At 37.8% G+C, this 24,529-nt stretch overlaps 1 protein-coding gene across 1 annotated transcript in view; it reads left to right on the plus strand.

Annotated features, from left to right (window-relative positions):
* Positions 1–24,529, plus strand: part of Cngb3 (cyclic nucleotide gated channel subunit beta 3) — a 178,595-nt gene that overhangs the window by 12,709 nt on the left and 141,357 nt on the right. The window contains exon 3 of the mRNA XM_051155926.1: positions 8,981–9,107. Coding sequence (XP_051011883.1) covers positions 8,981–9,107 — 127 coding nt within the window. The remainder of the gene's footprint in view (positions 1–8,980; positions 9,108–24,529) is intronic.

The following is a 24,529-nucleotide window of genomic DNA, read 5'->3' on the forward strand; positions in this document are numbered from 1 at the left end:
GAACTTTCTGAAAATAGCAAAAAACAAATATGACTATATGACTAAAATTTTCTAGTTTTAAATGATGAAATTTTTTTTTGTTTATTTGGAAAGGGACAGTAAAAAAAAAGATGATGGCATGCCAGCGTCAGGAGGTGAACCATAGGAGACTTATGACTTGCTTGGTTAGAGTTACACCAAGATACTTTATATTATTTGTGCCTATTGTGAAGGGTGTACTTTCCCTAATTTTTTTCTCTGCCCCTTTGTCATTTTTATACAGGAAAGAAGGCTACTGGTTTTTTTAATTAATCTTGTATCCAGCCACTTTACTGAAGGTTCTTATCAGCTGTAGGAGTTCTCCGGTGCAATTTTTGGGGTCATGTGCATATGCTATCATGTCATCTGTGAATAGCAATGCCTTGGCTTCTTCCTGTCTAATTTGTATCCCCTTGATCTCCTTTAGCTGTCTTATTGCTCTAGCTAGAACTTCAAGGGCAATATTGAAGAGCTATGGAGAGAGGGGGCAGCCTTGGCTTGTCCCTGATTTTTTGTGGAACTGCTTTGAGTTTCTCTCCATTTAATTTGATGTCAGCTATCAACTTGCACAGGACATGCTGTCAAGGATGTGGAGAAAGGGGAAGACTCCTCCATTGTTGGTAGGAGTGCAAATGTGTACAACCACTTTGTATATCACTCTGGTGCTTTCTCAAAAAATTGGGAGTACCTCTACCTTAAGGCCCAGCTATACCACTCCTGGGCATATACCCAAAATATGCTCCACCAACTCAACAAGGAAACTTGCTCAACTATTCTCAGAGCATCTGTATTCATAATAGCTAGAAGATAAAAACAACCAAGATATCCTTCGACTGAAGACTGGATAAAGAAACTGTGGTACAGTTACACAATGGAATAGTACATGGCTATTAAAAACAAGGAAATCTTAAAATTTGAAGGCAAATGGATGGAACTAGAAAATATCATTCTGAATGAGGTAACACAGACACCAAAAAACACACATGACAGAAGTCAAGCAGAGTTGTCCTCTGAAAGTTTCCACCCAGCAGTGCTTCAAAGCAGATGCTTTATACTCACAGCCAAACACTGGGCAATGTGTAGCGAGGAAACCTTAGAGCAAAGCAGGAGTAGGGGGAGGACCTGGAGGTGACAGGAGCAGAGAGGGAGAGGGAGGAAAGGTGGGGCTACAAGGTGAGGAGGGATGGAGCTGTGACCAGGATGTAAACTAAATAAATATTTTTTAAAAAGAAACTTATGAATAAGTGAAACTGAAGAGACATTTAAGAGAGTAGAGGGGCAGCACTAAGATCTAACTGTCTTTGCCCCTCAGCCATGGTGAGCCTGGCTTCATTTCTAGTTAACTAAGCTGTTTCCCCCACCTACTCACACCACACTTCTCTCATTTCCATGTACGTATCTCCAACTCCAAATTTCAATAAGAGTCCTCTCAGTTTTAGGTAAGACAGTGCCCTTCACACCATCATAGGTATCATCAACTGGCTGGGGACAAGCCACTCTCTTTATGTCAAGTCTCCAGCCATGTGGTGACAAAGAGGGAGCTGCTTCAGTAAAAAGGGAGAAGGAAATAAAGAAATATTATGCTTGGAAAACACACTCCATTGTAAATATCCAATAGAAGACCACACTCTAAGTTATATAATGACTATTACTACTATTATAGACTAAAGAGGCCCTAACCAACATAGATATAACGGGTTTTTTTCTTTTTTGTATTGTTTTTGTACTTTACATGATTCAAATATACTTGCAATTCAATTAAGTTGCTTTTTGCATTTTTTTTTCCTACTAAAGAATGCAGCTGACTCATGAGAAATTACCTTATGCTTTCCTGAGTCTGAGACAGTATTAAGTAAATGGAAGCTCATGTACTACCCACATGTAAAACTGCTGAGCAGACGTGAAAAAAGTTACTATAAACTTTTTAAAGGGAATTATTCAGTTTAGCTGGTGGAATACTTGTGTTTATATTGAATTTTTCTAAAATGGAGTCTTTATCTAATCCTCACAGAAATCCCCAAGACAAAAAATGCTTTCCATTTTATGGATGAAAAACTGTTACAGAAAAAAATGACTTAACCAGCATCAATCAGAGACTTTGTGATGTAAGGATTAGAGCTCTTTATTTAATACTTGGTGCTCGTAACTCACAGAGTTCCTTAATAGCTGCTCATAAAGTGTGTTTTCTACATGAATTAACTTCAAGAAAAAGGCTGCGTGTGTCATTGAGAGAAGATCCCATGATCTCTACATTACCAGAGCTGCCTTAGATAGAGTTGGTCACCTTCATGCTTGACTTGTTCTTTTTTTTTGTACTTGAGACAATATGTACCACAGTTTCTTAAAAAAAATTCTCATTAACTATTTCTTAAAGTCTTTATATTACTTTATCAGTTTAAGATGTAAGAACTCTCTCCTCACTACCTTCTATAGCATGGTGTCCAGCTTCCTCCTGAATTCCTCCAGCTCAAGAGGCACCCTGCCTCCCAAAGCAGCATGCTATGTAGGGAAAATAATTCCTGGAAAGCTTTGTAAATTCATGGAAATTTTCATAGCTTGTTTCCCTAAGAACTGAATCTACATTGTTTCTATTTCTAAAAGTCCCTCAATGAATTTGAAGACACACACATTCTCACACGCACAAAAGAGAGTCCATATTGAGGGCGAGTGGGGGTAATCTCGTGTGTGTGTGTGTGACAGAATTTGTTGTCTCTGTTCCAGCCCCACAGCACTCTAGCTCTGTGCCTACAAACACAGATTTCATGCCTAGCTTCCAGTTGAATGCTGAAAATCTAAACTCAGGTCTTCACACTTGGGCAACGGGCACTTTACCCACTAAGTTGCCTTACATTTTAACTAAAGATCCTAAGTTATTTAAAACATTCATTAAATGGACTGGTTTCCAGGATTCTTACCAAAGTCGAACCCTTTAGATTTTCAAGATTTGCTTCTCTAGATTTTGTATTTTGCTGGGACATTTATGAATATCATACATGGCATTTTCCTCTTCTTGAGAATAATATTTTAGGACATATTAAGCTTCCATTTTGTGTATCTTTTTGTCGTATTTTAATCGGCTTTCCAGTCATTTAACAAACTACAGATATAATTTTAATTATAAAATAAGAAATTATTCTAAGAATGTGATGTAATTGAGAGTCTATAAATTAACCACATGCTGAGTAAAAACACAGTCATGGGTGCCATAAGATAGACAGTAGTTATGCACTCTTTAAAACTATTTTACTCATTATAGCAATTCCAAATGCTCATTTATTGAGTAAAAAAAATCAGTCATGCATCTAATAATGATGTTGAGACTTCATCTATATTGATTCATTCAACATATAGCAATCCAGGTATAGTAGATGGTTTTCCTCTTATCCTTTAGTTCCCAGACTAAGGACTCATGAGACTCAAGATATTGTTTACAAATAATAGCCATATAGCTAGGCTCTTCTCTGACTAGCTCATAACTTCAAATAACCCATTTATATTAATCTACATTCTGCCATGTGGCTGGCTACCTGAGCCCAGGTACCATGCATCCATTCTGCTCACTGCTTGCTAGCTGGAATTTCACATGCCTGGCTCTATCCCAAAATACCCTTCTGCTGCTTGATGTCCCACCTATTTCCTGCCTCAGCCATAGGCCATAGGTTTTTAATTGACAGGCGTTGCACCCATACAATACATAAGAGATTAATACTGCACTCAGGTGCTAACAGTTCTTTTTTATTTTTTCTTTGAACAAGTGTTTTTTCAGTCAAAAAAAAAAATGTCATATGCCACATTCTGGTAATGGTTTTCCTCCCCTAACTACTCCCAGAGTCTTCCTAACTCCCCACCCACCCAACTTCATCCCCTTTATCTTTCTCTTTTAGTCTAATAATAATTTTGCTGTTTTTTATTATGAGTGTGTGTGTGTGTGTGAGCGTACACATGTGCACACATGCATGCCTGTGTGCATGCATGTATGAGCAAGTACACGTGAACACAAGAGGAGGCCAGAATGTGGCATTGGATCCACTGGACCTGGGTTGCCATGACATTATAAGCTGCCTGACATAGGTACTGGAAACAAAATTAGGGTCTTCTGCAAGAGCAGCAAGCACTCTTAACATGTGAGCCATCTCTCCGGACCCAGTTCTTACTTCTCAATGAAAGATATATCTTTGAGACAAAATCCACAGTATACTTGGTATTCTACAATCAGAAATTTAACCAAAGGAAATCATACCCTGTGATAAACCTCCCAACAATGAAAGCATTTCAAATTTTCTGTTTTCATATGCATCCAAAAAAACAGTTGAGTACATTTGTAATTGAAATCTTATTCTAAAATAAGTTTTCCACTGAGTCCTTCCTCTCCTAGAACTTAGCTAATGCTACTGATAAAATATAGAAGGTCAATTAGTGTCTTTTCACATCCCTTACTCCCTGACTTGAAAAACAGGCAGATGTTTCACATCTGCTCTGATCTCCACGCTACACTAGGCCCGGGCAAACTGGAAGTGTATTACACAAGCCCCGTGTGGCATGATGCCAGTCTGGAGACAAGTGTGTGGAGGGCAAACTCAATATCACTAACTTTACACATTCAGTAAAGGCATCCACGTCACAGTACTTTGATACTAACTTTCAGTATCTTCTATGGACACACATTCAGCATTAGCATTTGAGCAACTGCACTGATGAGATGTGGCAATAGGGATGTCATGTTCAAATACCAAGACTTAAGCAATCCATATGACCCTGTTGTCCATAAGTGAAGCTGAGGACAAGCTCACTGTGGACCTGACAAACCTCCCTTAGATATGAAAGCAAAATTGGCCTTATGTTTTATATTTCTCTTCTCATGAGGATGATGTAGACACTCTTAACCATCTGTTCCCACAAAACAACATGCTGGGATGATAAAAAGAGACCTTCACTGAACCACAGTTGATGATAAGTATACTTTTGTTTTAATCCTCCTGGTTGTTCTACATTGAATCCAAGAACAGACAATACGGGCTTCTCATCTTCATCAAGAAACTACTAAGTACTTGTTTCATAATTAATTGTATTCCACAAGTTGAATTAGGATTTAATTAACTCCTAAAACTCTTAAAATTGTCAGAGAATCTATGTCATTTTAGAAGGTTGTTATAATGTCCCTGGAAGATATGTCAAAGTGCTGGGATCTACTTAGGATTAATTTAAAATGTGCTGAAGATGAATTTTAAAGATCTCACTTAAAGAAAACGAACAGTGGTGGAATTGTTACTAGCATAAAGCCATATTGTAGATGTATGTGTGGCATCAAAGTATGTAGTGCAGCAGATAGTACGTGAAATTACAAGAAAGAATTAGAAGCAAACAAAATGGCTTACTGGTTAAGAGTGCCTGCTGCTCTTCCAGGCACTACAAACTCAATTCCCAATACCCATGTTAGACTCACAACCACCTGTAACTCTAACTCCAAGAGATCCAAAAACTTCTTCTGCCTCCATAGGCGCATGCACACTTGTGGCATATACTCACAAAGACACACTCACACAACAAAAATAAAAGTAAATCTTTAATTAAAAAAGAAATGGTCTATAAAAGTCATGCTGTTTTACAAATATTTCCTAGTCTATTCAGAACTTCTAAAAGTCATATTTTATGGTCACTTTTAAACATGGTTTTCTTTTAAAAGAGGTGTTCCCAAGAAGCTTTATGACTTCAATGATCCATAGCCACTATTTAGGCCAGACTTCTATGAGAAAAAGATAACTCTAGATCCTCTCCGTGTGTCTGTGTGTGTGTGTGTGTGTGTGTGTGTGTGTGTGTGTGTGTGTGTGTGTGTGTGTGCTCGCGCGCACGCGCACGGGCGCGTGCGCACACACGTGCATGTGTGCATATGCATGTGTGTGTCTGTGTCCAATCTCCAGGCTTCTGGTCCATAAATTCACTAGACATCCATAGATGAAATCTAAGAACTCTGCTTTGAAATACACAGAAATTTTGTCAGTGTGTATGGGTGTGTATTCTAGTATAGGTGACTAGAATAAAATGACATTGCACTGTGATATGAGGAAAAAACAATTCTTTGGTTGGATAAAGAAAATGATAAAACAAAAGATGCCTTGACACAAACACATAAGGAGCACAGATCCTTCTCCTGTGTTTCTATCAAACACAATTCAATACCATGGAAAGTGCTGCTCTTTCACTGTGAAAGCTATTGGCTACTAATAAACTAATTAACATCCATACATATGTGCCAGGACAGAAAACATGCTGTATTGTGATTTGGGGGAAGAGCTCAAACACTTTTCAATATTTCATCTAGAAGATGGTCCTCATGCAGACTTCAGTGTTGTAATTACACTGGTGCCCTTTAGCACTCAAAGCTGTATAAACACTTGAGGGAGTCCATTAAACATAAGGAAAACATATTTAGTACTGTGTTTTCTATCTTGTAGAAGAATTCTATAAATCCAGGATAAAACTAGTCCCCTGGGAAAGTCGGGAGCTCAAGCTTTCTAATTCACAACCTTTTTAGAAACAGAGGGGGATGGGAAGTTACTTGATTTTTATTCCTAAAACATATTTCTGAAAGCTTATTGCATTGATTTTGATTGAAATAATTGAAATTTTCATGTTAAAGGTAATGATAATGAAAATCTTTACACTGTGATCACCCCTGCTTTATCAATTTTATACACCTAAATTTCTGATATGTAGGTTGGTTTACTTTTAATTTTTGTTTTTACCTTTTGTAGAGAGCAGATTCTTTTCTCATACACTATATCATAAGTATAGTTTCCCATACCTCTGCTCCTCCCACTGCCTCTTTATCTCCCCTCCTATCCAGATCCACTCTCTTTCTGATTCTCATTATAAAAGAACAGGCTCCTCAGAGATAACAAAACGTAACAAAATAAAATACAATAAGATAAAACAAAAGGCATCACATTGAAGTTGGACAAGGCAAACCAATGGAAGAAAAAGAGCCTAAGAAAAGGCACAAGAATCAGAGAGCCACTCATTCACATACTCACTAATGCCATAAAATACTAAAGTGAAGGCCATAATACATACGCAGAGGACCTAGTGGGGTCCTGTGTACACCCTGTGTTTACCACTTCAGATTCTATGAGTTCATATGCATGCTGCTTGTGTTTTCTTGCTGTTCTCCATCCTCTGGCTTTACACTCTTTCTGCCTCCTCTACTGTGAGGTTCTCTGAGCTCTGAGGATTGGGATTTAATGGAGACATCTCATTTAGAACTATGTTCAAGGTTCTCATCTCTCTCTGTCTCTCTGTCTGTCTGTCTGTCTCTCTCTCTCTCCCTCTCTCTCTCTCTCTCTCTCTCTCTCTCTTTCTCTTTCTCTCTCTCTGTCTATCTATCTATATATCTATCTATCTATCTCTTTCTCTCTCCTTCCATGTTGTCTGGCTATGAGTCTCTGTATTTGTTGACATCTGCTCCATAAGAAAGCTTCTCTGATGATGGCTGAATAAGGCATTGCTCTATGTGTATAGCAGAATACCATTACTATTTTTAAGACCTCTAGTATTTGACTTTACCTTCTATCTCTTGGCTTTCTAGTCTCTGATCTTGGTCACCCAAGCAATATCAGGTATGGGTTCCATCTAGTGGAGTTAGCCTTAACTCAAACCAGACATCGGTTGCTTATTCCAGAACTGTGCCCCCATTGTCCCATCATGTCCTGCAGGGAGGATGCCACTGTAGGCCAAAGGGTTTGTGGCTAGGTTAATGTTTATATGTCTCTTTTGGTAGCCTGCAGAGTACCTTCCCATACCAAATATACAAAGATGTAGGTTCTATGCAGGTACCAGATCTACCTCTGAATGGTCACTGAGACGTGTAGGTGTTGTATTCACCTACACAATAGGACCTTGCTGTCAGTTTCTAAAGAGCAAACAATTGTCTTGGTAACAGTATGGGTTGCTTGGGGATTTCCAAGAGACTCCATTGGCCAACAACTCAATTGGATGTAAACCAGTCCCAGTGTCAGAAGCTTCACTTGGTGACAAAAGACAGCTAATTGTGGACTCTGTGTCCTACATTATTTGGAGACTTCATTATGATCACCTTCCTAATTTTTAAAGGTTTCCACTGCACTAGGTTTCACACCTCAAGTGCCACCGACTACTAGCATTCTCTCCCTGCATTCCCTCCCTGAGCCCTATCTCCCCACACTCACTCAATCTGGTTTGCAGTACAATGATATTGATGATTGGGTCTTGTTTTCAATTTCCTAAGTACAGCACATCTGCTTAAAAATAAATTGGATACTGTGCATAATAAATAATCACTCAAATATGTGGGTTTTTTACCTTTCATAATTTCTTTAATATTCAATTATTTACTTTCTTTAGAACCTTCTCTATAATTCAACTATTTGCCAAAGAGTTGATTATTCTCTGAGAAAATAATAATTTTTAATCTTAATTAGAAATTATACTTGTAAATCTAATGTAAAATTATTTCTGAATTGAAAATAGGGCTATTGTATAATAGATCTATAGAAAGGATTCTGAAGCTACAAATAATCAAATTAAACTGAGAAATTCGATTTCATAAAAAGTAGAGTGTGAATTCTAAATTGATGGCAAAGGATATCAAATGTCTTCATTTTTCACTTTGCTGAATCTATCATGCATTAATTTTAGTCATGAATTATGAATACTGCAGGAAAACCAACAGTGCCTTTTGGATGCTGGGAGCTCATCTGCAGTTTTGTTAGTATTATTAAGAATGTGAAATTGTTATCAAATAATAAACAAACTTGTAGTGTGCTTTTCGTTGTCCTGATAATATCTCTAGGTTTGTCCTCTTATGTGAGGAGTCCTCCTGGTAGATTTTTCTGGAAGAAAATCATCATTTCTGTAGATTATATTGCCAAATAAAACTATGCCAAGAGTCATATATGTTCTTCTATTTCGTGTCGATTCTTTGCCATAGACAACACCACTGAGGAAATATCCCTCAGGGATTTCACCACAAATACTGACCCAGAGTATCCAGCAGAACTCACCAGAACAATGTCAGAGATGGAGCAAACCAGGACTAGGAAAGAAAAGCCTGTCAGGTAAGACTTTGTTCAGACATTGTGGGAGTGGAATGAATTTCTATTTCTTTCTTCAGTTAAACAAAAGCTTAAGTGAACCACAGAAGAATTTTAGCCATGGATCTGGACCAGAAATGGAGAATTAGTTCCATCCAGCAGTTCATCATGACTTATTGACCAGCCATGGCTACTAAGCAATGTCCAGGTAGCCATTTGGATATATGCCAAGTCCCTCCACACAAACACTAGACTACATGAAAATCATGGAAACAACCTATATGTATTTTTAAGAAATCAAATTATCAAACAAGTTTACCAGATTTGGCATTTTCTGGAGCTTTCACTTACCAGGAAACTGGGACAGAGGGGAGGACATCCTATTGAGACTCTAGATGAGAGAAGCATGGGAGAATAGCAAAGTAGAAAGATCCAGAGGGTCCTAGAAACCTACAAGTAGAACATTATGATAGGCAGATTTGGGCCCAGGGGTTCCACTCAAAGTAAGGCACCAGCCAAGGACAATACAGGCGGTAAACTTTAAACCCCTACCCAGATCTAGCTAATGGTCAGAATATTCTCCACAGTTGAGTGGAGAGTGTGATACGACTTTCTCACGTACTCTGGTGCCTCACATTTGACCATGTCCCCTGGAGGGGGAGACCTGGTGGCAGTCAGAGGAAGGATAGCAGGTTACCAAAAAGAGACTTGATACCCTATGAGCATATACAGGGGGAGGTAATCCCCCTCAGGAACAGTCATAGGGGAGGGGAATAATGTGAAAATGGGAGGGAGGGAAGAATGGGAGGATACAAGGGATGGAATAACCATTGAGATGTAACAAGAATACATTAATTAAAAATTTAAAAAAACAATAACAACAACAGAAAAATAAAATGGGATGAGAATGTAAAAAAATTAAATTAAATTAAAGAGAATTTTCCAACTACATGAGGAAATGACTATTTCAATTCTGTAAACATTTTAATATACCACAAGACTGATTGTGATTTTCTTTACTAGAGAAAGAGCAACATGATAACCAAAGACAGAAGCAGGCGATCTGTCTGCCACTGAGGAATAGTTTTGTACGTACTGTGCATAAAATGACTTGAAATACCGCAAAGAGATGCCAGTTTAAATGTGACTCTATGAATGTGTGTGTATACACACACACATACACACACACACACAAATGGAGATGGGGAGGTGAAGGAAGGGAGGGAGAGACCCTCCCTGGGATCATCTTCCTTTTGCTGCTTGGCCTTGTGTTATATGCCTGCTGATTCAATTTGAATTGCTTACCTACATGAAGGTAATTGCAATGGGCATATGAAACAATAAAAGTGTAAACTCCTGTAATAAGCAAGAAGAATGGACATTTAAAAGAATGTTAAAATAATCTATTCTTCTAGCCCACCTCATCCCACTCCACACTACTTTTCTTCTGTGCTTATTGCCCCAGGATTTTGTTACTCCCCCTATTATTTTGTGGAAGACTGTATGATCTAGGATACAGGGTACTACTGAATGAACAATGCCCATTAGAGAATGTGTTGTCAGTGAGCAAAATTGAAGTTGTGCGTGATGATGAACACAACCTCACTCTCACACACAAGACTGTTAAAATCTCAAGTACCATGTAGGCAGAGAAAAGATGCTAAATACCAAGACAGTTATTTATATTAATCATGTAATTGTTGATATTTACAGAATGCTTTTCATTGATATTAGTGGGTCTCCATTATCTTCACCCTACAGATAAGCAACCGGAGCATAGAAAGGTTAATTAATTTCTGATAGTAGCAGGGTTAGCTCAGGAAAAATTACATTACCGAATACTTGAGTTCCTGAGTGGTAATTTTTCTCTTCCCACCAACACTCACCTCTTTAATCAGCAGCTTAACCTCTGAACTAACTTTCCTTTTTAGCACTTATTTTTAACATATTTAAGCTCTTGCAGTAAGCTGTGATAACTGGGCTGAAGTTGAATCCATACTGTTTCCTCTGCTTATGCAACTGCCTCTTGTTCTCTTAGGCCTGATGAACCCCTACCAATTCCATAGGTACCATCTCATCATTGTTTCTCTGGAAGGCTTTGCCTGCCCTTCCTAGTTAGGTCACACTCACCTATATAAGCGCTCTTCCATGGTGTGTCCTATGCAGCCGTTCATGTGATTATCTGAAGTCATCAGTCTCCTCCTCCTCCTCCATGCTTCATGAAGCTAGGAATGGTATCCTTAGTACCCAGCTCAATGGTGGCACAAAGTAAACAATCAATAAATATTGGTCAAATGAATCAGTGAATGAACCCAAGCATACTGGACTCGTTTCTCCAGAACTCATAAAATTTCAAAATTATAAAGCACATCTGTAAGGAGAGGGCTGAGTATAAACAACACCCAAGATTCTCCACTCATTTTCAGCATTCTTGTGATGACCAGCACCTCACAAAGATCTGGAACAGCAATTCTGTCCTCAAAGGGCTCAAGTCTTTACTGTTTCCTGGAGCTTAACTACTTTAGGATGACAAAACTGTTTGGCTCTAGGTAACTTTTGCTGTCTTCCTGACAGCTTTCTCTGCAGTGTGGATAGGAAGGCAGCTTGGGGATTATTAACAAGCTGTGTACTACACCCAAGCTAGGGAAATGTTCCCGCTTTCTTAGGGCCTAGCTATCATATCTCTTCTCAGAATTAAGAAGAATAAAGCATGCACCGAGAAGCATACTGGAAGCTCTGGGAGCATTCTTGATTGAAACTAAAAGAAGTGGTGTGGTGCTATGTGGGGGTGACAGAAGCTCTCTGTTGACCTTGTGCGATCCAATGCACCCTAGCTAGAATTCTACAGAGCAGTGTCTTACATATGATGACACAGCATCAAAGTTAACTCTTGAAGAGAAATGTTATTGACCAATATCGCCCAAGGAATCAAGATTCTTTTGGTGCCTGCAGTTAAATATGAAACAGCATCTTAAACTTTGAGCAGCGTCAATTAAAATAGTTGTCCCTACTTCAAAAACAATAAGGGTTTAGTTGGCTATAAGGTAAAAACAGATGTGTGAATGACTAGTCCTTGCCTCAATTTTTAAATTTGGAAAAAGTATACTATTAGTAAAATCTAATGTAAGATTTTTATTTGAAATATATATTGACTTTGTCTGACCTAAACTCTGAGCCAAAATAGATTATTGGGTCTGGAATAGTTAACAGATATTTGGGGATATTATATGATATAGATTTGCAATTTCCCTGTAAAAACTGCAGTGTGATATCACTGGTTGCATATTGATTTCTGTTATGCTCAGAAGGTTGTCAGACGAATGTATCATGAGAACCATGGACATAGAGGCTGCCACCTGCATCAGTCACAGCCCCCAGAACAAAACCCATAACATGTACTCATAGATGGAAAAACCTACTATCAATTGGCTTGGAAGATAATGGGGGCAACCAGATAATAGCCAGAAACATGATAATCAGGAGAGCCCAACCATGCAGTTCTAGACCAAAGGAGAGCTGTGTAAGTTCCAATCTAAAAGAACCAAGCAAAAGACTCAAAAACTGAGTTTTCAGTCTCTTACAGGAAGACAAGAAAAGACCAGTATTCAAGCTCAAAATGGTAGGCTCTAGTGACCTTCTGCTGGCTATGTGGCCCACTGGTATTGAGAGAGGCAATCTACTTTACTTGGCCTTACGATACACTTGCATTCTTCATCCAAAACACATCCATAATGTTTTTCCATGTATCAAGGTCCCCATGGCCCTGTCAAGTAGATATATAATGTAAATTTTCATACCCTTTCCGTTCTGTTTATGTATATGAAGGAGTTGAAACTATACAGAGGCTGATTTTTCTGATTCTAACATAATGGTCTCCTCTCTATTTCACATTCTTCTTGTCTTACTCAACTCATGCTTACTCAAAACACTTGAACCTAAAATTTGCATTCATTTACACATGCAGACTAGTGATCTTCTTTCTGTCATAGAGAAAACTGCACAGATAACTACTCAAAACATTAAGCATTCAGTTAACAAAATTATCCACTGTGCCTTGGCCTCAAATGTTGTTTCATAAAAATTAAAAAGTATGCGTATGAATTTAAGCACAGTATGTCTACTTTGTTATTTATATAAATACAAAAAAAGTGATAACATTTACTATATAAATTCGAATTTCATAAAACAAAAACATTTCTGTTGTATTTTTTAGCTTGTCCTGCATGTTATTCTAAAGGGTAGCTTAAAACTGATTTTCCATCCAGATAAGAGTAATAACACTTATCTCAAATATGTGTCAGCCAAGAAAGAGATTTTTCAAAAGATATCTCAGCTCTGCATGTCCATATTTCTGATTGGAATCCCTTTGTGTTAAAGTAACTTTCAGATCTCTTTCCCTTTTTAATATCTTTTCACAACATTTTCTAAATTGTCCATCTGAGAAAAGAAATTCTCTGTAAATCTTCCTTCAAAAAATCAACCAATTTGTTATCTTATCAGAGAATCATTTAGATTCTGAAAGACACAGGGTTCACCCTAGGGAGACCCATTGTTGCCATTTGTCCATTACCAAGAAAAATTGGTCTGTTCCTAGCATTCTATCTCAGCACATTTCTTATTTTTTAATATAAAAGAAGTACAGTTTGATGGACACTAATGAAAACCAAGCAAAAGATGTGTTTTGCCTGTAAATGTCAAACAGCTACATCTAAAAAGAGAAGACAGAGCTGGGTGGCTGATAGGTTAAGTGGTTAAATGACAAACAAGCAAGGGAGTAAAACATTCAGTGGCTGGGACAGGGTGGCGATGTTGCTAGGCTGACTTCTACAGTACAGGATGCAGCTTTCATTGCTACTCAGGATGCTGAGAGGGAAGGTTAGTTCTATGAATAGCCCACTCTGTTCATAATAGCAATCAGTCTCTATTTGGGTGGCTTTAAACTAGGCAATCATTTCACAGCAGGAACAATGAGAGGAGAGAAGAATTCAGAATCTCATCAGCACTCATAAACACTGATGTTTTTTGTTCTGTAATGAGCAAAAGCAAGAATCTCTGCAGGAAAGATGCTTTAAAATCCATATGTGACTTACAGTTGAAAAAGAAAAGGAATGTCAGCTATCAAGTTTACAAAAAAAAATCAAATTCATACTGCAATGATTTGTAAGCTTGTGATTTAAATAAATAAATAAATAAATAAATAAATAAATAAATAAATAAATAAGCAAGCATAGGGAAAACAGCCGTGCATGTATGCGTTTGCAAGTTTTGGGGAGAATTGTTAAATTATGTGCTATCATTTTTAATCTTAAATTAAAATTTCCCTTTATGGTAAATGCTACTTTTGTAATTAGTCATTAAAAACACTTAGGACTAGGAGTAGTGGCATTTCCCTGTAGACCCAGCACTGTGCAGGTAAAGGTAGAAGGATCAGCAATTGAAATATAGCCTTCGCTACACATCAAGGTTAAGCTCAGCCTAGATAACATGAGACCCCATCTCAGAACATAAATGAATAAAAGCTAAAACACTTTGAATGACAGATTGTTATCCATTCTCAGTAATGATTAGTAACTGACAGATTAAATATGTTTAAAAAATTCATCTGAGACAATATAATTTACAGTAATAGCTAAAACATAAAATCATACTTTTATGACATGACTAAACTCATAGTAAATAAATGCAATTGATGCAAATTTCTAAGAATTGGTATTTGTTCTCGTTCACATTTGTATGGGCTGAATCTGAACTAAAATATGACATTGGTGAGATAGCACCAGGAACTAAACTGGAGACTACTCAATAAACTAGGACACTGGAGAGTAAACCATTGGAAAATAAAGTATCCCCCCAAACACTCAGTGAAAATAAAACTTACATTTGTTCTAGCTCTAACTCAGGGGAGGGAATTGAGGAGAGAGGGAAGCATAAAACAAAATGAGACTAGACAAGATGAAAAAAGGGAAAAAGAAAAGATAGGCATGGAAAGTCAAGAAAATGACAAGGAAAAAAATTACTTCCCTGGGGATTGTAAGCTGTGAGTCATGTTCAAACTGGCCTACAGTAAAAAATCCTGACATCTATATCTTATTTTTAAAAATCTAGTCCAGTTAAAAGCATACATTTAGAATTATTCATTGTGAATGTCTCTATTTTAAGGGGAAAACAAACTTTGAAACCAGCTTCAAAATATTCCCACAGATAAAATCAAAATCAAAAAATGAAATAAAAAATTACCAAGCAGGAGTTAGACTGATGGCTCAGCAGTTAAGACAACATGGTACTCTTCATTAGACCCAATATGGGTAGGTCAAAAACTGCTGTAACTCCAGCCCCAGGAAACCTAATGCTTTCTTCTGGTCTCACTACACTCATATGCACAAACCCACATATGAAGACATGTACAGTGTAAACTTCTGCAAACCAGACAATAGAAACAGAATCTGGTGGTTAATGGAAGTGATAAAATTATCAGGCAGCAGATAAAATAAGTATATTAGGTATATATAAAGAAATCAAGAGATGGTTGATAGCCTATGACCATATAGTGAGGGAGGAGGTCCCCCTCGGTCTTAGACCTAGGGGAGGGAAATAGGCTGAAGGTGGGGAGGAAAGGAAGAAAGGGAGGGTACAAGTGATGGGATAACAATTGAATTGTAATCTGAATAAATTAATTAAATATTTTTAAAAGGGAAAGAAAATAATGCAAAAGCATAAAACTAATGAGTACACTTATTTTCACAAAAGAATGAAGCAGGATTTTTATAAAGAAAATTACAGTCAATGAACTTGTAATAAAGATTACACAGATGAAGAATACATAATGTGGAAGATGGATATGAAACGTGAAGCACAGTGAGAGAAGACACAGCAGGCATATCATCAGCATTTCAGAAGACAAATGCCATGACAGAAAAGAAATAACCCATTTCATGAAAGGAACTCTGAGACTTGGAATGTCAAATAAATGAAAATAAACTTATCTTAAATGCATTCTAGTGAAACTTGAATGTACAAGAGACAAAAATAAAATCTTTAACCAGGATATGAATATAAAATAGAAATAAACAAGTATTTGAGTCTCAACAAAAACATTGGGCATCAGCAGACAAGAGAGTGGGCATGGTCCAGATTCCCCACTAAAATTCTATACTTGAGGAAATTGTTTTTCAAAAAATAAGAAGCTTGGTCAACAAGAGCTGCAAATGGAAACTCTTTAAAAGAACCCGTGTCTGCAGCGATTGGATGATCAGAATTGTAGTACTGTGAGGGCACTAGAACATTGCAGGTCTACAGGTTAAGCCCACCTCTGCATCATGTTATAGTGGAATCTGCTAATTTAGCAGATGATCAGCTTCCACCAATTCAGAATCTAAGAATGCTATAAGATAGCATCCTAATATTGACAAGCCCTTGCCATCTTGATGTACCTGTCTCTCTGATGCTCCTGCTGATGTATTTTAAACTTGCCTTGATTTAGGGATTTCTTTGTTCTGTAAAACTACAAAAGCTTCATGAGACTTCCTCTATGTTGGAACATGGAATTTGGAGTAACCTGAATCTGTGTTCCCAGGGCATGGTCATTCAAAAACAGCTTCAGAATAATCTATCTCTTACTCCTTTCAAAAACGTACTAAGAGTAAAAACAGATATTAAACCAATAAAAAATGAAGAGACTCTAGAGAAGGTTTTAACATATGTACCTCAGAGAAAATTTAAAAGAAAAATCTGACAAAAAAGGACACACACTGAAATAACTCAGACTCAATCAGGAAATCACGTCAAAATTGTCATAAAGGACAAAGCTGAGTGGTGAAGATTATTACCCCGAAATTATGTAAGTACAGAAAAAAAAAAAGCCACCTTGTGATCTCAAAGCTGCTGCTTGCCTTTCAATATGACTTAGGGGATTTGGATGATAACAGTGGGGCAATGCATGTTCATCAGTTATCAGAAACAGAACACTCTTCTGGAAGTTATCAGTGATGGGCAGTTACACATGCCTAAGCGGAGAATGCAGACAAAGCCGCAATGCATTCAGTTCATCCTTGCAGTGAGCATGAAACAGTCCAAAATAATAATAATAATAATAATAATAATAATAATAATAATAATAATAATAATAATAATAATAATAATAAATAATAATAAAGTCTGTTTTAAATGTGAAAAAACAAACAAAAGAAGAGTGATTGACATCTAAAAGAATTGAGAAATTGATTAATTTTAAATTTTCTTAATTTAATCTGCATGTTAAAATATTTTTGGTAAATACTCAAAATGGAATGTTTATCCTCCATATGCTAAGCTTATACAGTTCTGTAATATGAGACAGTAGATGAGAGAAAGCACATGAAGTTCTGTCAACTACAAACTTTAACTGGCAATTCTGCTCTCCGAGCATGAGTAATTATAAAACACTGGTCCTTCCTTATGAATAAATTATATTTCAAAATAAGTAAGTATACAATGTATTTGAAAACTAAAGTTAATAAATTGGATTACAATGACTGTAGAGAAGCCTTCGATGTAATATAATGCACAGGTATTTAGAGCTTATATAGACCATATGCAGAAACTGATCATACACTAAGCCAGTGATGCATTGTAAAACTTCTTGTTTGGCTCAGTAGAAACATGTGTTTTGCTAGCAAATTAAAACCTCAGGAGCAGAAATATGCTACTTCTTCTTGAGGTTTTAACCAGCTAGGTCTTGTAGACCTCAAAATATTATAGGCCATTTTCAATGCTCTTGGTTGCCATGCAGAACCTGACAATAAGACCTTACTGTTGAAAATACAACATGCTTCAGTCATGGTACACAGACAGCTGAGCTGGTACTGACATGGAATTTTCATTCCCACTGGCTAGATTCCATAGTGTTGTGGTGTTTGCAGGATATCAGAAGAGGAAAGTAATCATCAGCCCAACCCAGCTGTGAATCCTGCAAGCTACAACAATGACGTATTTGACAAGATATGCCCACTAGTGCAATTGTGACACAAATGTTATGAGCATATTCAACTATTTTCTTACTGAATCTAAGGCCCACTTCTTGAGATAAAACCTATAAGCTTATACCTGGCACTGTTAACAAGGCCAAGAACCTGTGGCTAGGTAGGCCTTAGGCTGTAGGAGAGAACCTAACACTAATTGTCTGCTAAATTAGTATAGTATTAAAACAATTCTTAATAAATTCTTAATAAATCTTTGTACAATATGCAAAGACCAGTGCATCTCTCAGCACACATCAGAGAAGCTTCTTCTTGTAGTGGCTGGCAATTAACATGGAGACCCTCAACTGGTTAATGTGCAGAGAACAGGAGACTGTGTAGTGCCCATCTCTAATGAATCTTTGAAGAAGAGAAGACAGAAAGATTGTAAGAGCAGGAAGTGATGAACTTCAGGGCAACAGCGTTTTCTAGACACAACAGGAAAGTTGCACAACGAAATACAGCAATTGTGACAGCAGGCACAAGAGCTGTGCAAACTCCAGCCAGACAGAATCTCAGCATGACGTGAGAGCACCCAATCCTACTGTGAGCTGGGGAGCTCTTGAATTTGATAGCTGCCAGGAAAGAGGGAATCAGTTTTCTTTAGTTCTGTGGCCCCCTGGTAAGTCAACCACATATGCCAGAGGAAGCCCCATTCCCAAGAAAAACAAAGCAACACATATTCGATTTAGGTTTACTCTTGTTTGATTTCATTTCTTTAAAGAAAACTCAACAATGTTGTGTTAGTAGAAAGATAAGGGTAGATGGTAAATCTGGGAGTAGTGGGGTAGATTGTAGATAAAATCAAAATACACAGTATGAAATCCTTGCAGAAATAATAAAAATATAGCTTATAGTGTGCTTAAATTAGGTTTGGTTTCACATGTCTGTGATCCCTACATTTGGGAGATGGAGGATATATTATCTTTGTCTTACAAAGAATTCACTCAAGTTCACATACATACAAAAAAATGTATTTTTAAAGTATGTTTGCATTTTAACCCCAGAAATATTTATTCTATTGGTCTGTGATGGATTCGAGTACTCTAGTGAGCATTGCATAACAAAACAGTCCTCTTAATTGAGCAAAACTTCATTAGTTGCATGATTAACAAAAAGGCAGAAAGCAGTGATGAAGATGATGATGATATGCAAGAAAGTGAGAGTTTGTGGCTTCACAGCCATTTTAAATTGAACTGAATGTAAGAATACTCAGTGTGTTGAGCAAAGCAAAACGTTGTTTCTAAACATCTGTGAGAAGTAGGAACAGAGCAAGGTGGAACAGCTCTTAACTGATCCCACCAAGCCAGGAGACTTTTCCCTAAGTGAAAGATACTTTTAAGATGGTTCCACAGCCAAGCATGCAAAACTAGTGTGCTATGTGGTCCCTGCTGCTTCCATCACTATTAGAGACATAGTTGAAGAAGCAGAGAAACCTCCATCCTGAAAATGATTCAGCAGCCAAAAGAAAGATGCATGGGTGTTTGTAAATACAGAATACAAATGCTCTCTAAGGAGGCTTTCAACAATCCATGAAAGGAGTGTGGCAAAGGACCTGTAAGGTAGAAAGAAAGATGTCTGGACATAATCTAGTGAGACAAGGAATGTCCAAAAATGCCACCTAATTGTATTGGCCATCTAGCTGGCTTTGGGGCCTGCCCTTAAGAGGTGTTTTTTTTTTTTTCCCCTAGTAAGACTCCCTTGGACAAAACTAAGTTTTCATTTGCAAGTGGCTATCAATTGGAGACTGCATCTGGGTTAGGGGTGGGGTTTGTGCCCAATTCCTGAGTTCTAGGACCTCATCTGGTGCAGACCTGTGCAGGCCCTGTGGAGCTGCCTATGCCTCACAAGTGCTAGGATTAAAGGTGTGTTATTACACCTGGATAAATTGGTTTTTGATAAGGCTTCTGGGGACTCTAAAGTCAAGTGCTCAAGCTTCTAAACAAACATTGTACCAACTGAGCCATTGCCTCAGCCTCCCACCCCAACCCCTGCGAGCCCTCTCTCTCTCTCTCTCTCTCTCTCTCTCTCTCTCTCTCTCTCTCTCTCTCTCTCTCTCTCTCTCTCTCTCTCTTCTCTCTCTCTCTCTTCAAAATTGAGAGATAACTTTTAGAGATGTGAGGGAGAAGATAGTGCTGTAAACACAGTACTCATATGTGAAGTTCTCAATAAATCAAATATAGAGAGACAATTCCATTACAGCTTAAAGATGTCTATATATAGGAAAAAAGATTCCTTGGTGTTGCTCTTGATATAAAACATTTATAGAGGATAAAATCAAAATATAAGAAGAATCATATGTATTTTAGTAACTCTATTGACTTTCCTTCTCATTTGTTTTTATTGTTGTTTTCTAAGTTTCCATTATTAATATTTTGGTTTAAGATATTTTTATCTTGCCCTATATAATAAGCAGTTCTATGTGGTAAACTGAAGGCTTTTTTTTTTTTTAATGACCCAAAGAGTTTCCTTAGGGTTGTTTACAAGCAGAAGGGCTCTTAGGATATTTTAATTATAATAGTGTGTGTGTGTGTGTGTGTGTGTGTGTGTGTGTGTGTGTGTGTGTGTGTGTGTAAGAGAGGAAGAGGGATGAAAGGAGGGGAGAATGGTAAAGAAGGAAGGATAAGAGCGAGATAAAGGAGAAAGAGGACAGGTCAGAGGACAACTTGTTAGAGTTCGTTCTCCCCTTTCTCTGTGTATTTCCCAGGGACTAAAGTCAGGTCAACAGCTTTAACAGCAAGTATCCTTATCTCCTGAGCCATCTTTCCAGGCCCTAGAAGGATTTTTGTAATCACCTTCTTTAATGAACTTATAATAGTCTAAACAGAAATCAATATTAAGAGCCTAGAAAAAAAGTTTAGTTGATTTTACTTGAAGATTAATTAACTGATAAGGGCCTTAAAAATATGGCTAAAATAGGACCAGAGGAAGCTTAAGGTTGTAAAAGAACAAATGGATAATGTATGTGCTTCTTAAAATCATATTGAGGGAGAGTGCTGGTCGGCCGTGTACTGTCAGTCATTTGCAGAAGTCAAGTGTAGAGATGGGGAAGTTGTGGGGATACCTCACTGTAAGAGGGAGAGACAGAAGGTGGATCCTGTGCAAAGGACTGGGGATTTCCACACAGGGAGTGCAGGTAGCAGACCTGGCACACCAATTTACCACACTTTGATTTTTAAGAAACAGAATAGATGTCAAAGTAACCTGGACCAGGAAACCAAAGTAGGACACATTGGCTTGTAAGTCACTACCATCCTCTCTTTGTGAGCAAGATGGGGCTTGAACATTCGGCATGCAGTAGCCAAGATATTGAGAATGCAGTACTTTCTAGAGGAAGAGGATTTCCAGAGGAACTGGGCATTTCATCTCAGATCGTTAGCAACAGGCCTGGTACTTGGTACATGTAAGTCAAAAGTAACCACTTTGTAAATAAAGCATGTGTTTGGTTCTAGTAGGTTCTGAGAGAAGTAATGACAACTGTAAATAAATGATAACATGCCTTATATTATATACAATATATAAATTATAATATCTATGTCTTATATAGTTTTAGGCTTAAATGTTGTTCTCATTTTAAATAAAGCAAATATTCTTTTTTCAAATAAGGCTCTCTTCCCTGCCCATGAAATACCTTAGCTGTTCTCTTTTTATATGAAAGGTAATGTTTGTGGGTTTTGTTTTGTTTGTTTGTTTTGTTTTGTTTTGTTGCGGTGTTCTATTATTCCATAATACTTGGACAGTTCTGCTATATAACATAGTTAAAACATAAAACTGAAGCTTAAATACATAGTAATTCTGAACCAGTGAGTGCCTAACTGGTGCTGAGACAGTAATAGTCTATCAATTAGCTTATATGCCAACAATCAAATTGGTGAACTGCTTCTGCCTGGTCTAAAGATTCGTTTCATTGTAACCGTGCATATTCTAGTGTTCAGCAGTGCTGATAGCTAATGTACAGAACAGGGCTATTCCCTCGGGTTACTGTAAGATAAAGACACATAAGTGAGTCATTACTCTGATACTGTGTGGTGTAGAAGGCAGTAAGGAGGTAAGGAGGAGCACTGGAAGTAAAAGCCTACATGCTTCCACCACAAATGCACACATGTCTGTGTTGTGTAGCAGTTTCCCCCTAGCTGAAACATTCTGTCCTGGAGGCAACCTTCTTAAGACTCAGAGAAACTCCTAGAGCCTCAAGAATAATGAGCTCAGAAGTCTCAGGAACTCTATGAAGCTGACTGAATGCACAGGCCTCTCCATTCCAGAATAATAGAAATATTAAAGACTGCTAAGAAGACTCAGAGCAGCTGAGCTGTTAGAAGAAACTGTTTTACCTATTGAAATGCCTATAAGTCATGCAGAAAGTTTGAGCTCTAATTTTCATCCATGTTCAGGTGGGCTTTCGGTGATACAGCTGTCTTTGGGTCTTCTCTGAGCCTATAAGTAGCCCATTATCCTGACTCTTGTAAGTGACCCCAATAATGTTATTGATTCAAGTTGAACTTTGAAGGTATCATTACTTTGTTCTGACCTTGGTTGTATCAAGAGTAAGTAGTTTGATCATGTCTCCCTAAGACCAGTGCCAAAAAGCACTGTGCTGTGGCTCTTTCATCATCTTTTACTTCTATTGCTATGAATGAACTGAGAGTAGTGTGTCCAAGAATGATTCCTCTACTGATGTGTACACTCACAGGCATCACTCCAACAACCCTTCCCTTTCTCTCCTACAGCTAGATCTTCCTCTCTCCTTTAAATTTTTATAACTGTGTGAACATATTATTGCATTCCACGCACTTAAACAATGGCAGCAAAATGTTTCCTTTGGCGCTATGCAAGTGGTCATTCACTGCCACACTTCCCTCTCCTATCTCACAGGAGATTTCTTCAAATTGACAACCTATACTTTTTCTAGTTACTCTTATGCCATGTTCTCTTAAGCTTGCCTAAACCAAGATTTTACTGCTTTATGCCACCTTTTAAGAAAATGTTAAGGCCTCTTTGCCCTTCTTCCCTAAGTCAATGATGTGCTCTACACCAGTCTTAAGTCCTACCATATTTCAAATATCAACAGAGATCTGCAATTCCCTGTCCTCTGTTCCCAGAATATTGGGTTGACACCTTACTAATTTCTCTTTCTCACTGTTAATTACTGGATCATCCTCAGCTCTATATCATTTTATATATGTTTTATTATTTAACTAGTACACACACACACACAATGTTTAATTCTGCCATCACCCTCTCCCATCCCCCCTCTTGCCTGATGAAATCCTTCTTCTCAGGAAACCTTTCCTAATTTGATGGACTTTTTAAAACCCAGAGTTACCTATTGACGTTCAGATGAGTATGAGAGTGTTATATACTGGGGCAAGGACCTCATAGCAGTGGGTATGACAATGAAGAAAGTAACAACCCCTCCCTTGGCACTTACTCGTGGCTCACAGTCCCTCAGTGAGGGTTGGGTTCTAATCAACTCCAAAGCTATAAATGGTGAAGTAATCTTGTGCATGTCTTGGACAAGTAAACACAGCTATAGTGAGTTTCTGAGTACCACACTGTGTCTTGAATAGCATGCACTGTCTCTCATGATTCCTTTCTATTCTCTGGTCATTGCATCCTTTCCACTACCTCTAATGCTCTCTGGACCGTGGAAGAGGCTTTTTACTTTCTTTTTCAATCATATATTCTCTCAGTATATGGTTTAATCCCGTTTGTTGGCATTAAGAAACATTGACGCATGAGAACTGGCACATGTCTATGTCTATCTGGATCTCTCACCAGAAGGCAGGTTGAATTACCAGCTGCTTATGTACTGTCCTCACTTTGCTGTCTCTCAGACATATCAACATGAGTATATCCACTCTTAATTTTTCTCAACCTACACTTTCTATGGAATTTCTTATCTCCATACAAGTCATCTTTATTCAGCCCTTTGGAATGTCCAAAAATTCATCATATTCTATCTCTTATACTGTCTAGCCAAATTATGTTATTTTGGGGTGATAGATCCATAATCTATCACGTGCTACTTATTTTATCACTGCTATTCCTCTGGGCTATCTTCTGCCCCACAGCAATTGTTACAACCTACTAACTGGTCTAGCTTTCTACTTTTCACTCTGATATGGTCTATGTTTAACAGAGTAGATGGATAGGCCTGTCAAAGTGAAAATCTACAAATCATCCTTTTTCTCTCCAAATTCTCCAGTGGCTTCTAATCTCGTGCTGAGTAGAAACTGAAGTCCCTGTGATGTTCCCCAGAGACCCATCTCATCTGCCTATCAGCTCTCGACCCTTACTATTTCTACATCCTCCCCACTCTCTCTGACCCAGTCATATTGCCAGGTCTTCCTGTGATGTCCTGTTTCTTCCAAAGCCTGCTCAAATGTCATCCTTTCAGAAGAACTTTCTCTGACCACTGTGTGAAAAATAAATGGCAGTCGCTTACTCTTGATC

Source organism: Acomys russatus, chromosome 2, assembly GCF_903995435.1.
Source record: "Acomys russatus chromosome 2, mAcoRus1.1, whole genome shotgun sequence".
Lineage (NCBI taxonomy): Eukaryota > Metazoa > Chordata > Mammalia > Rodentia > Muridae > Acomys > Acomys russatus.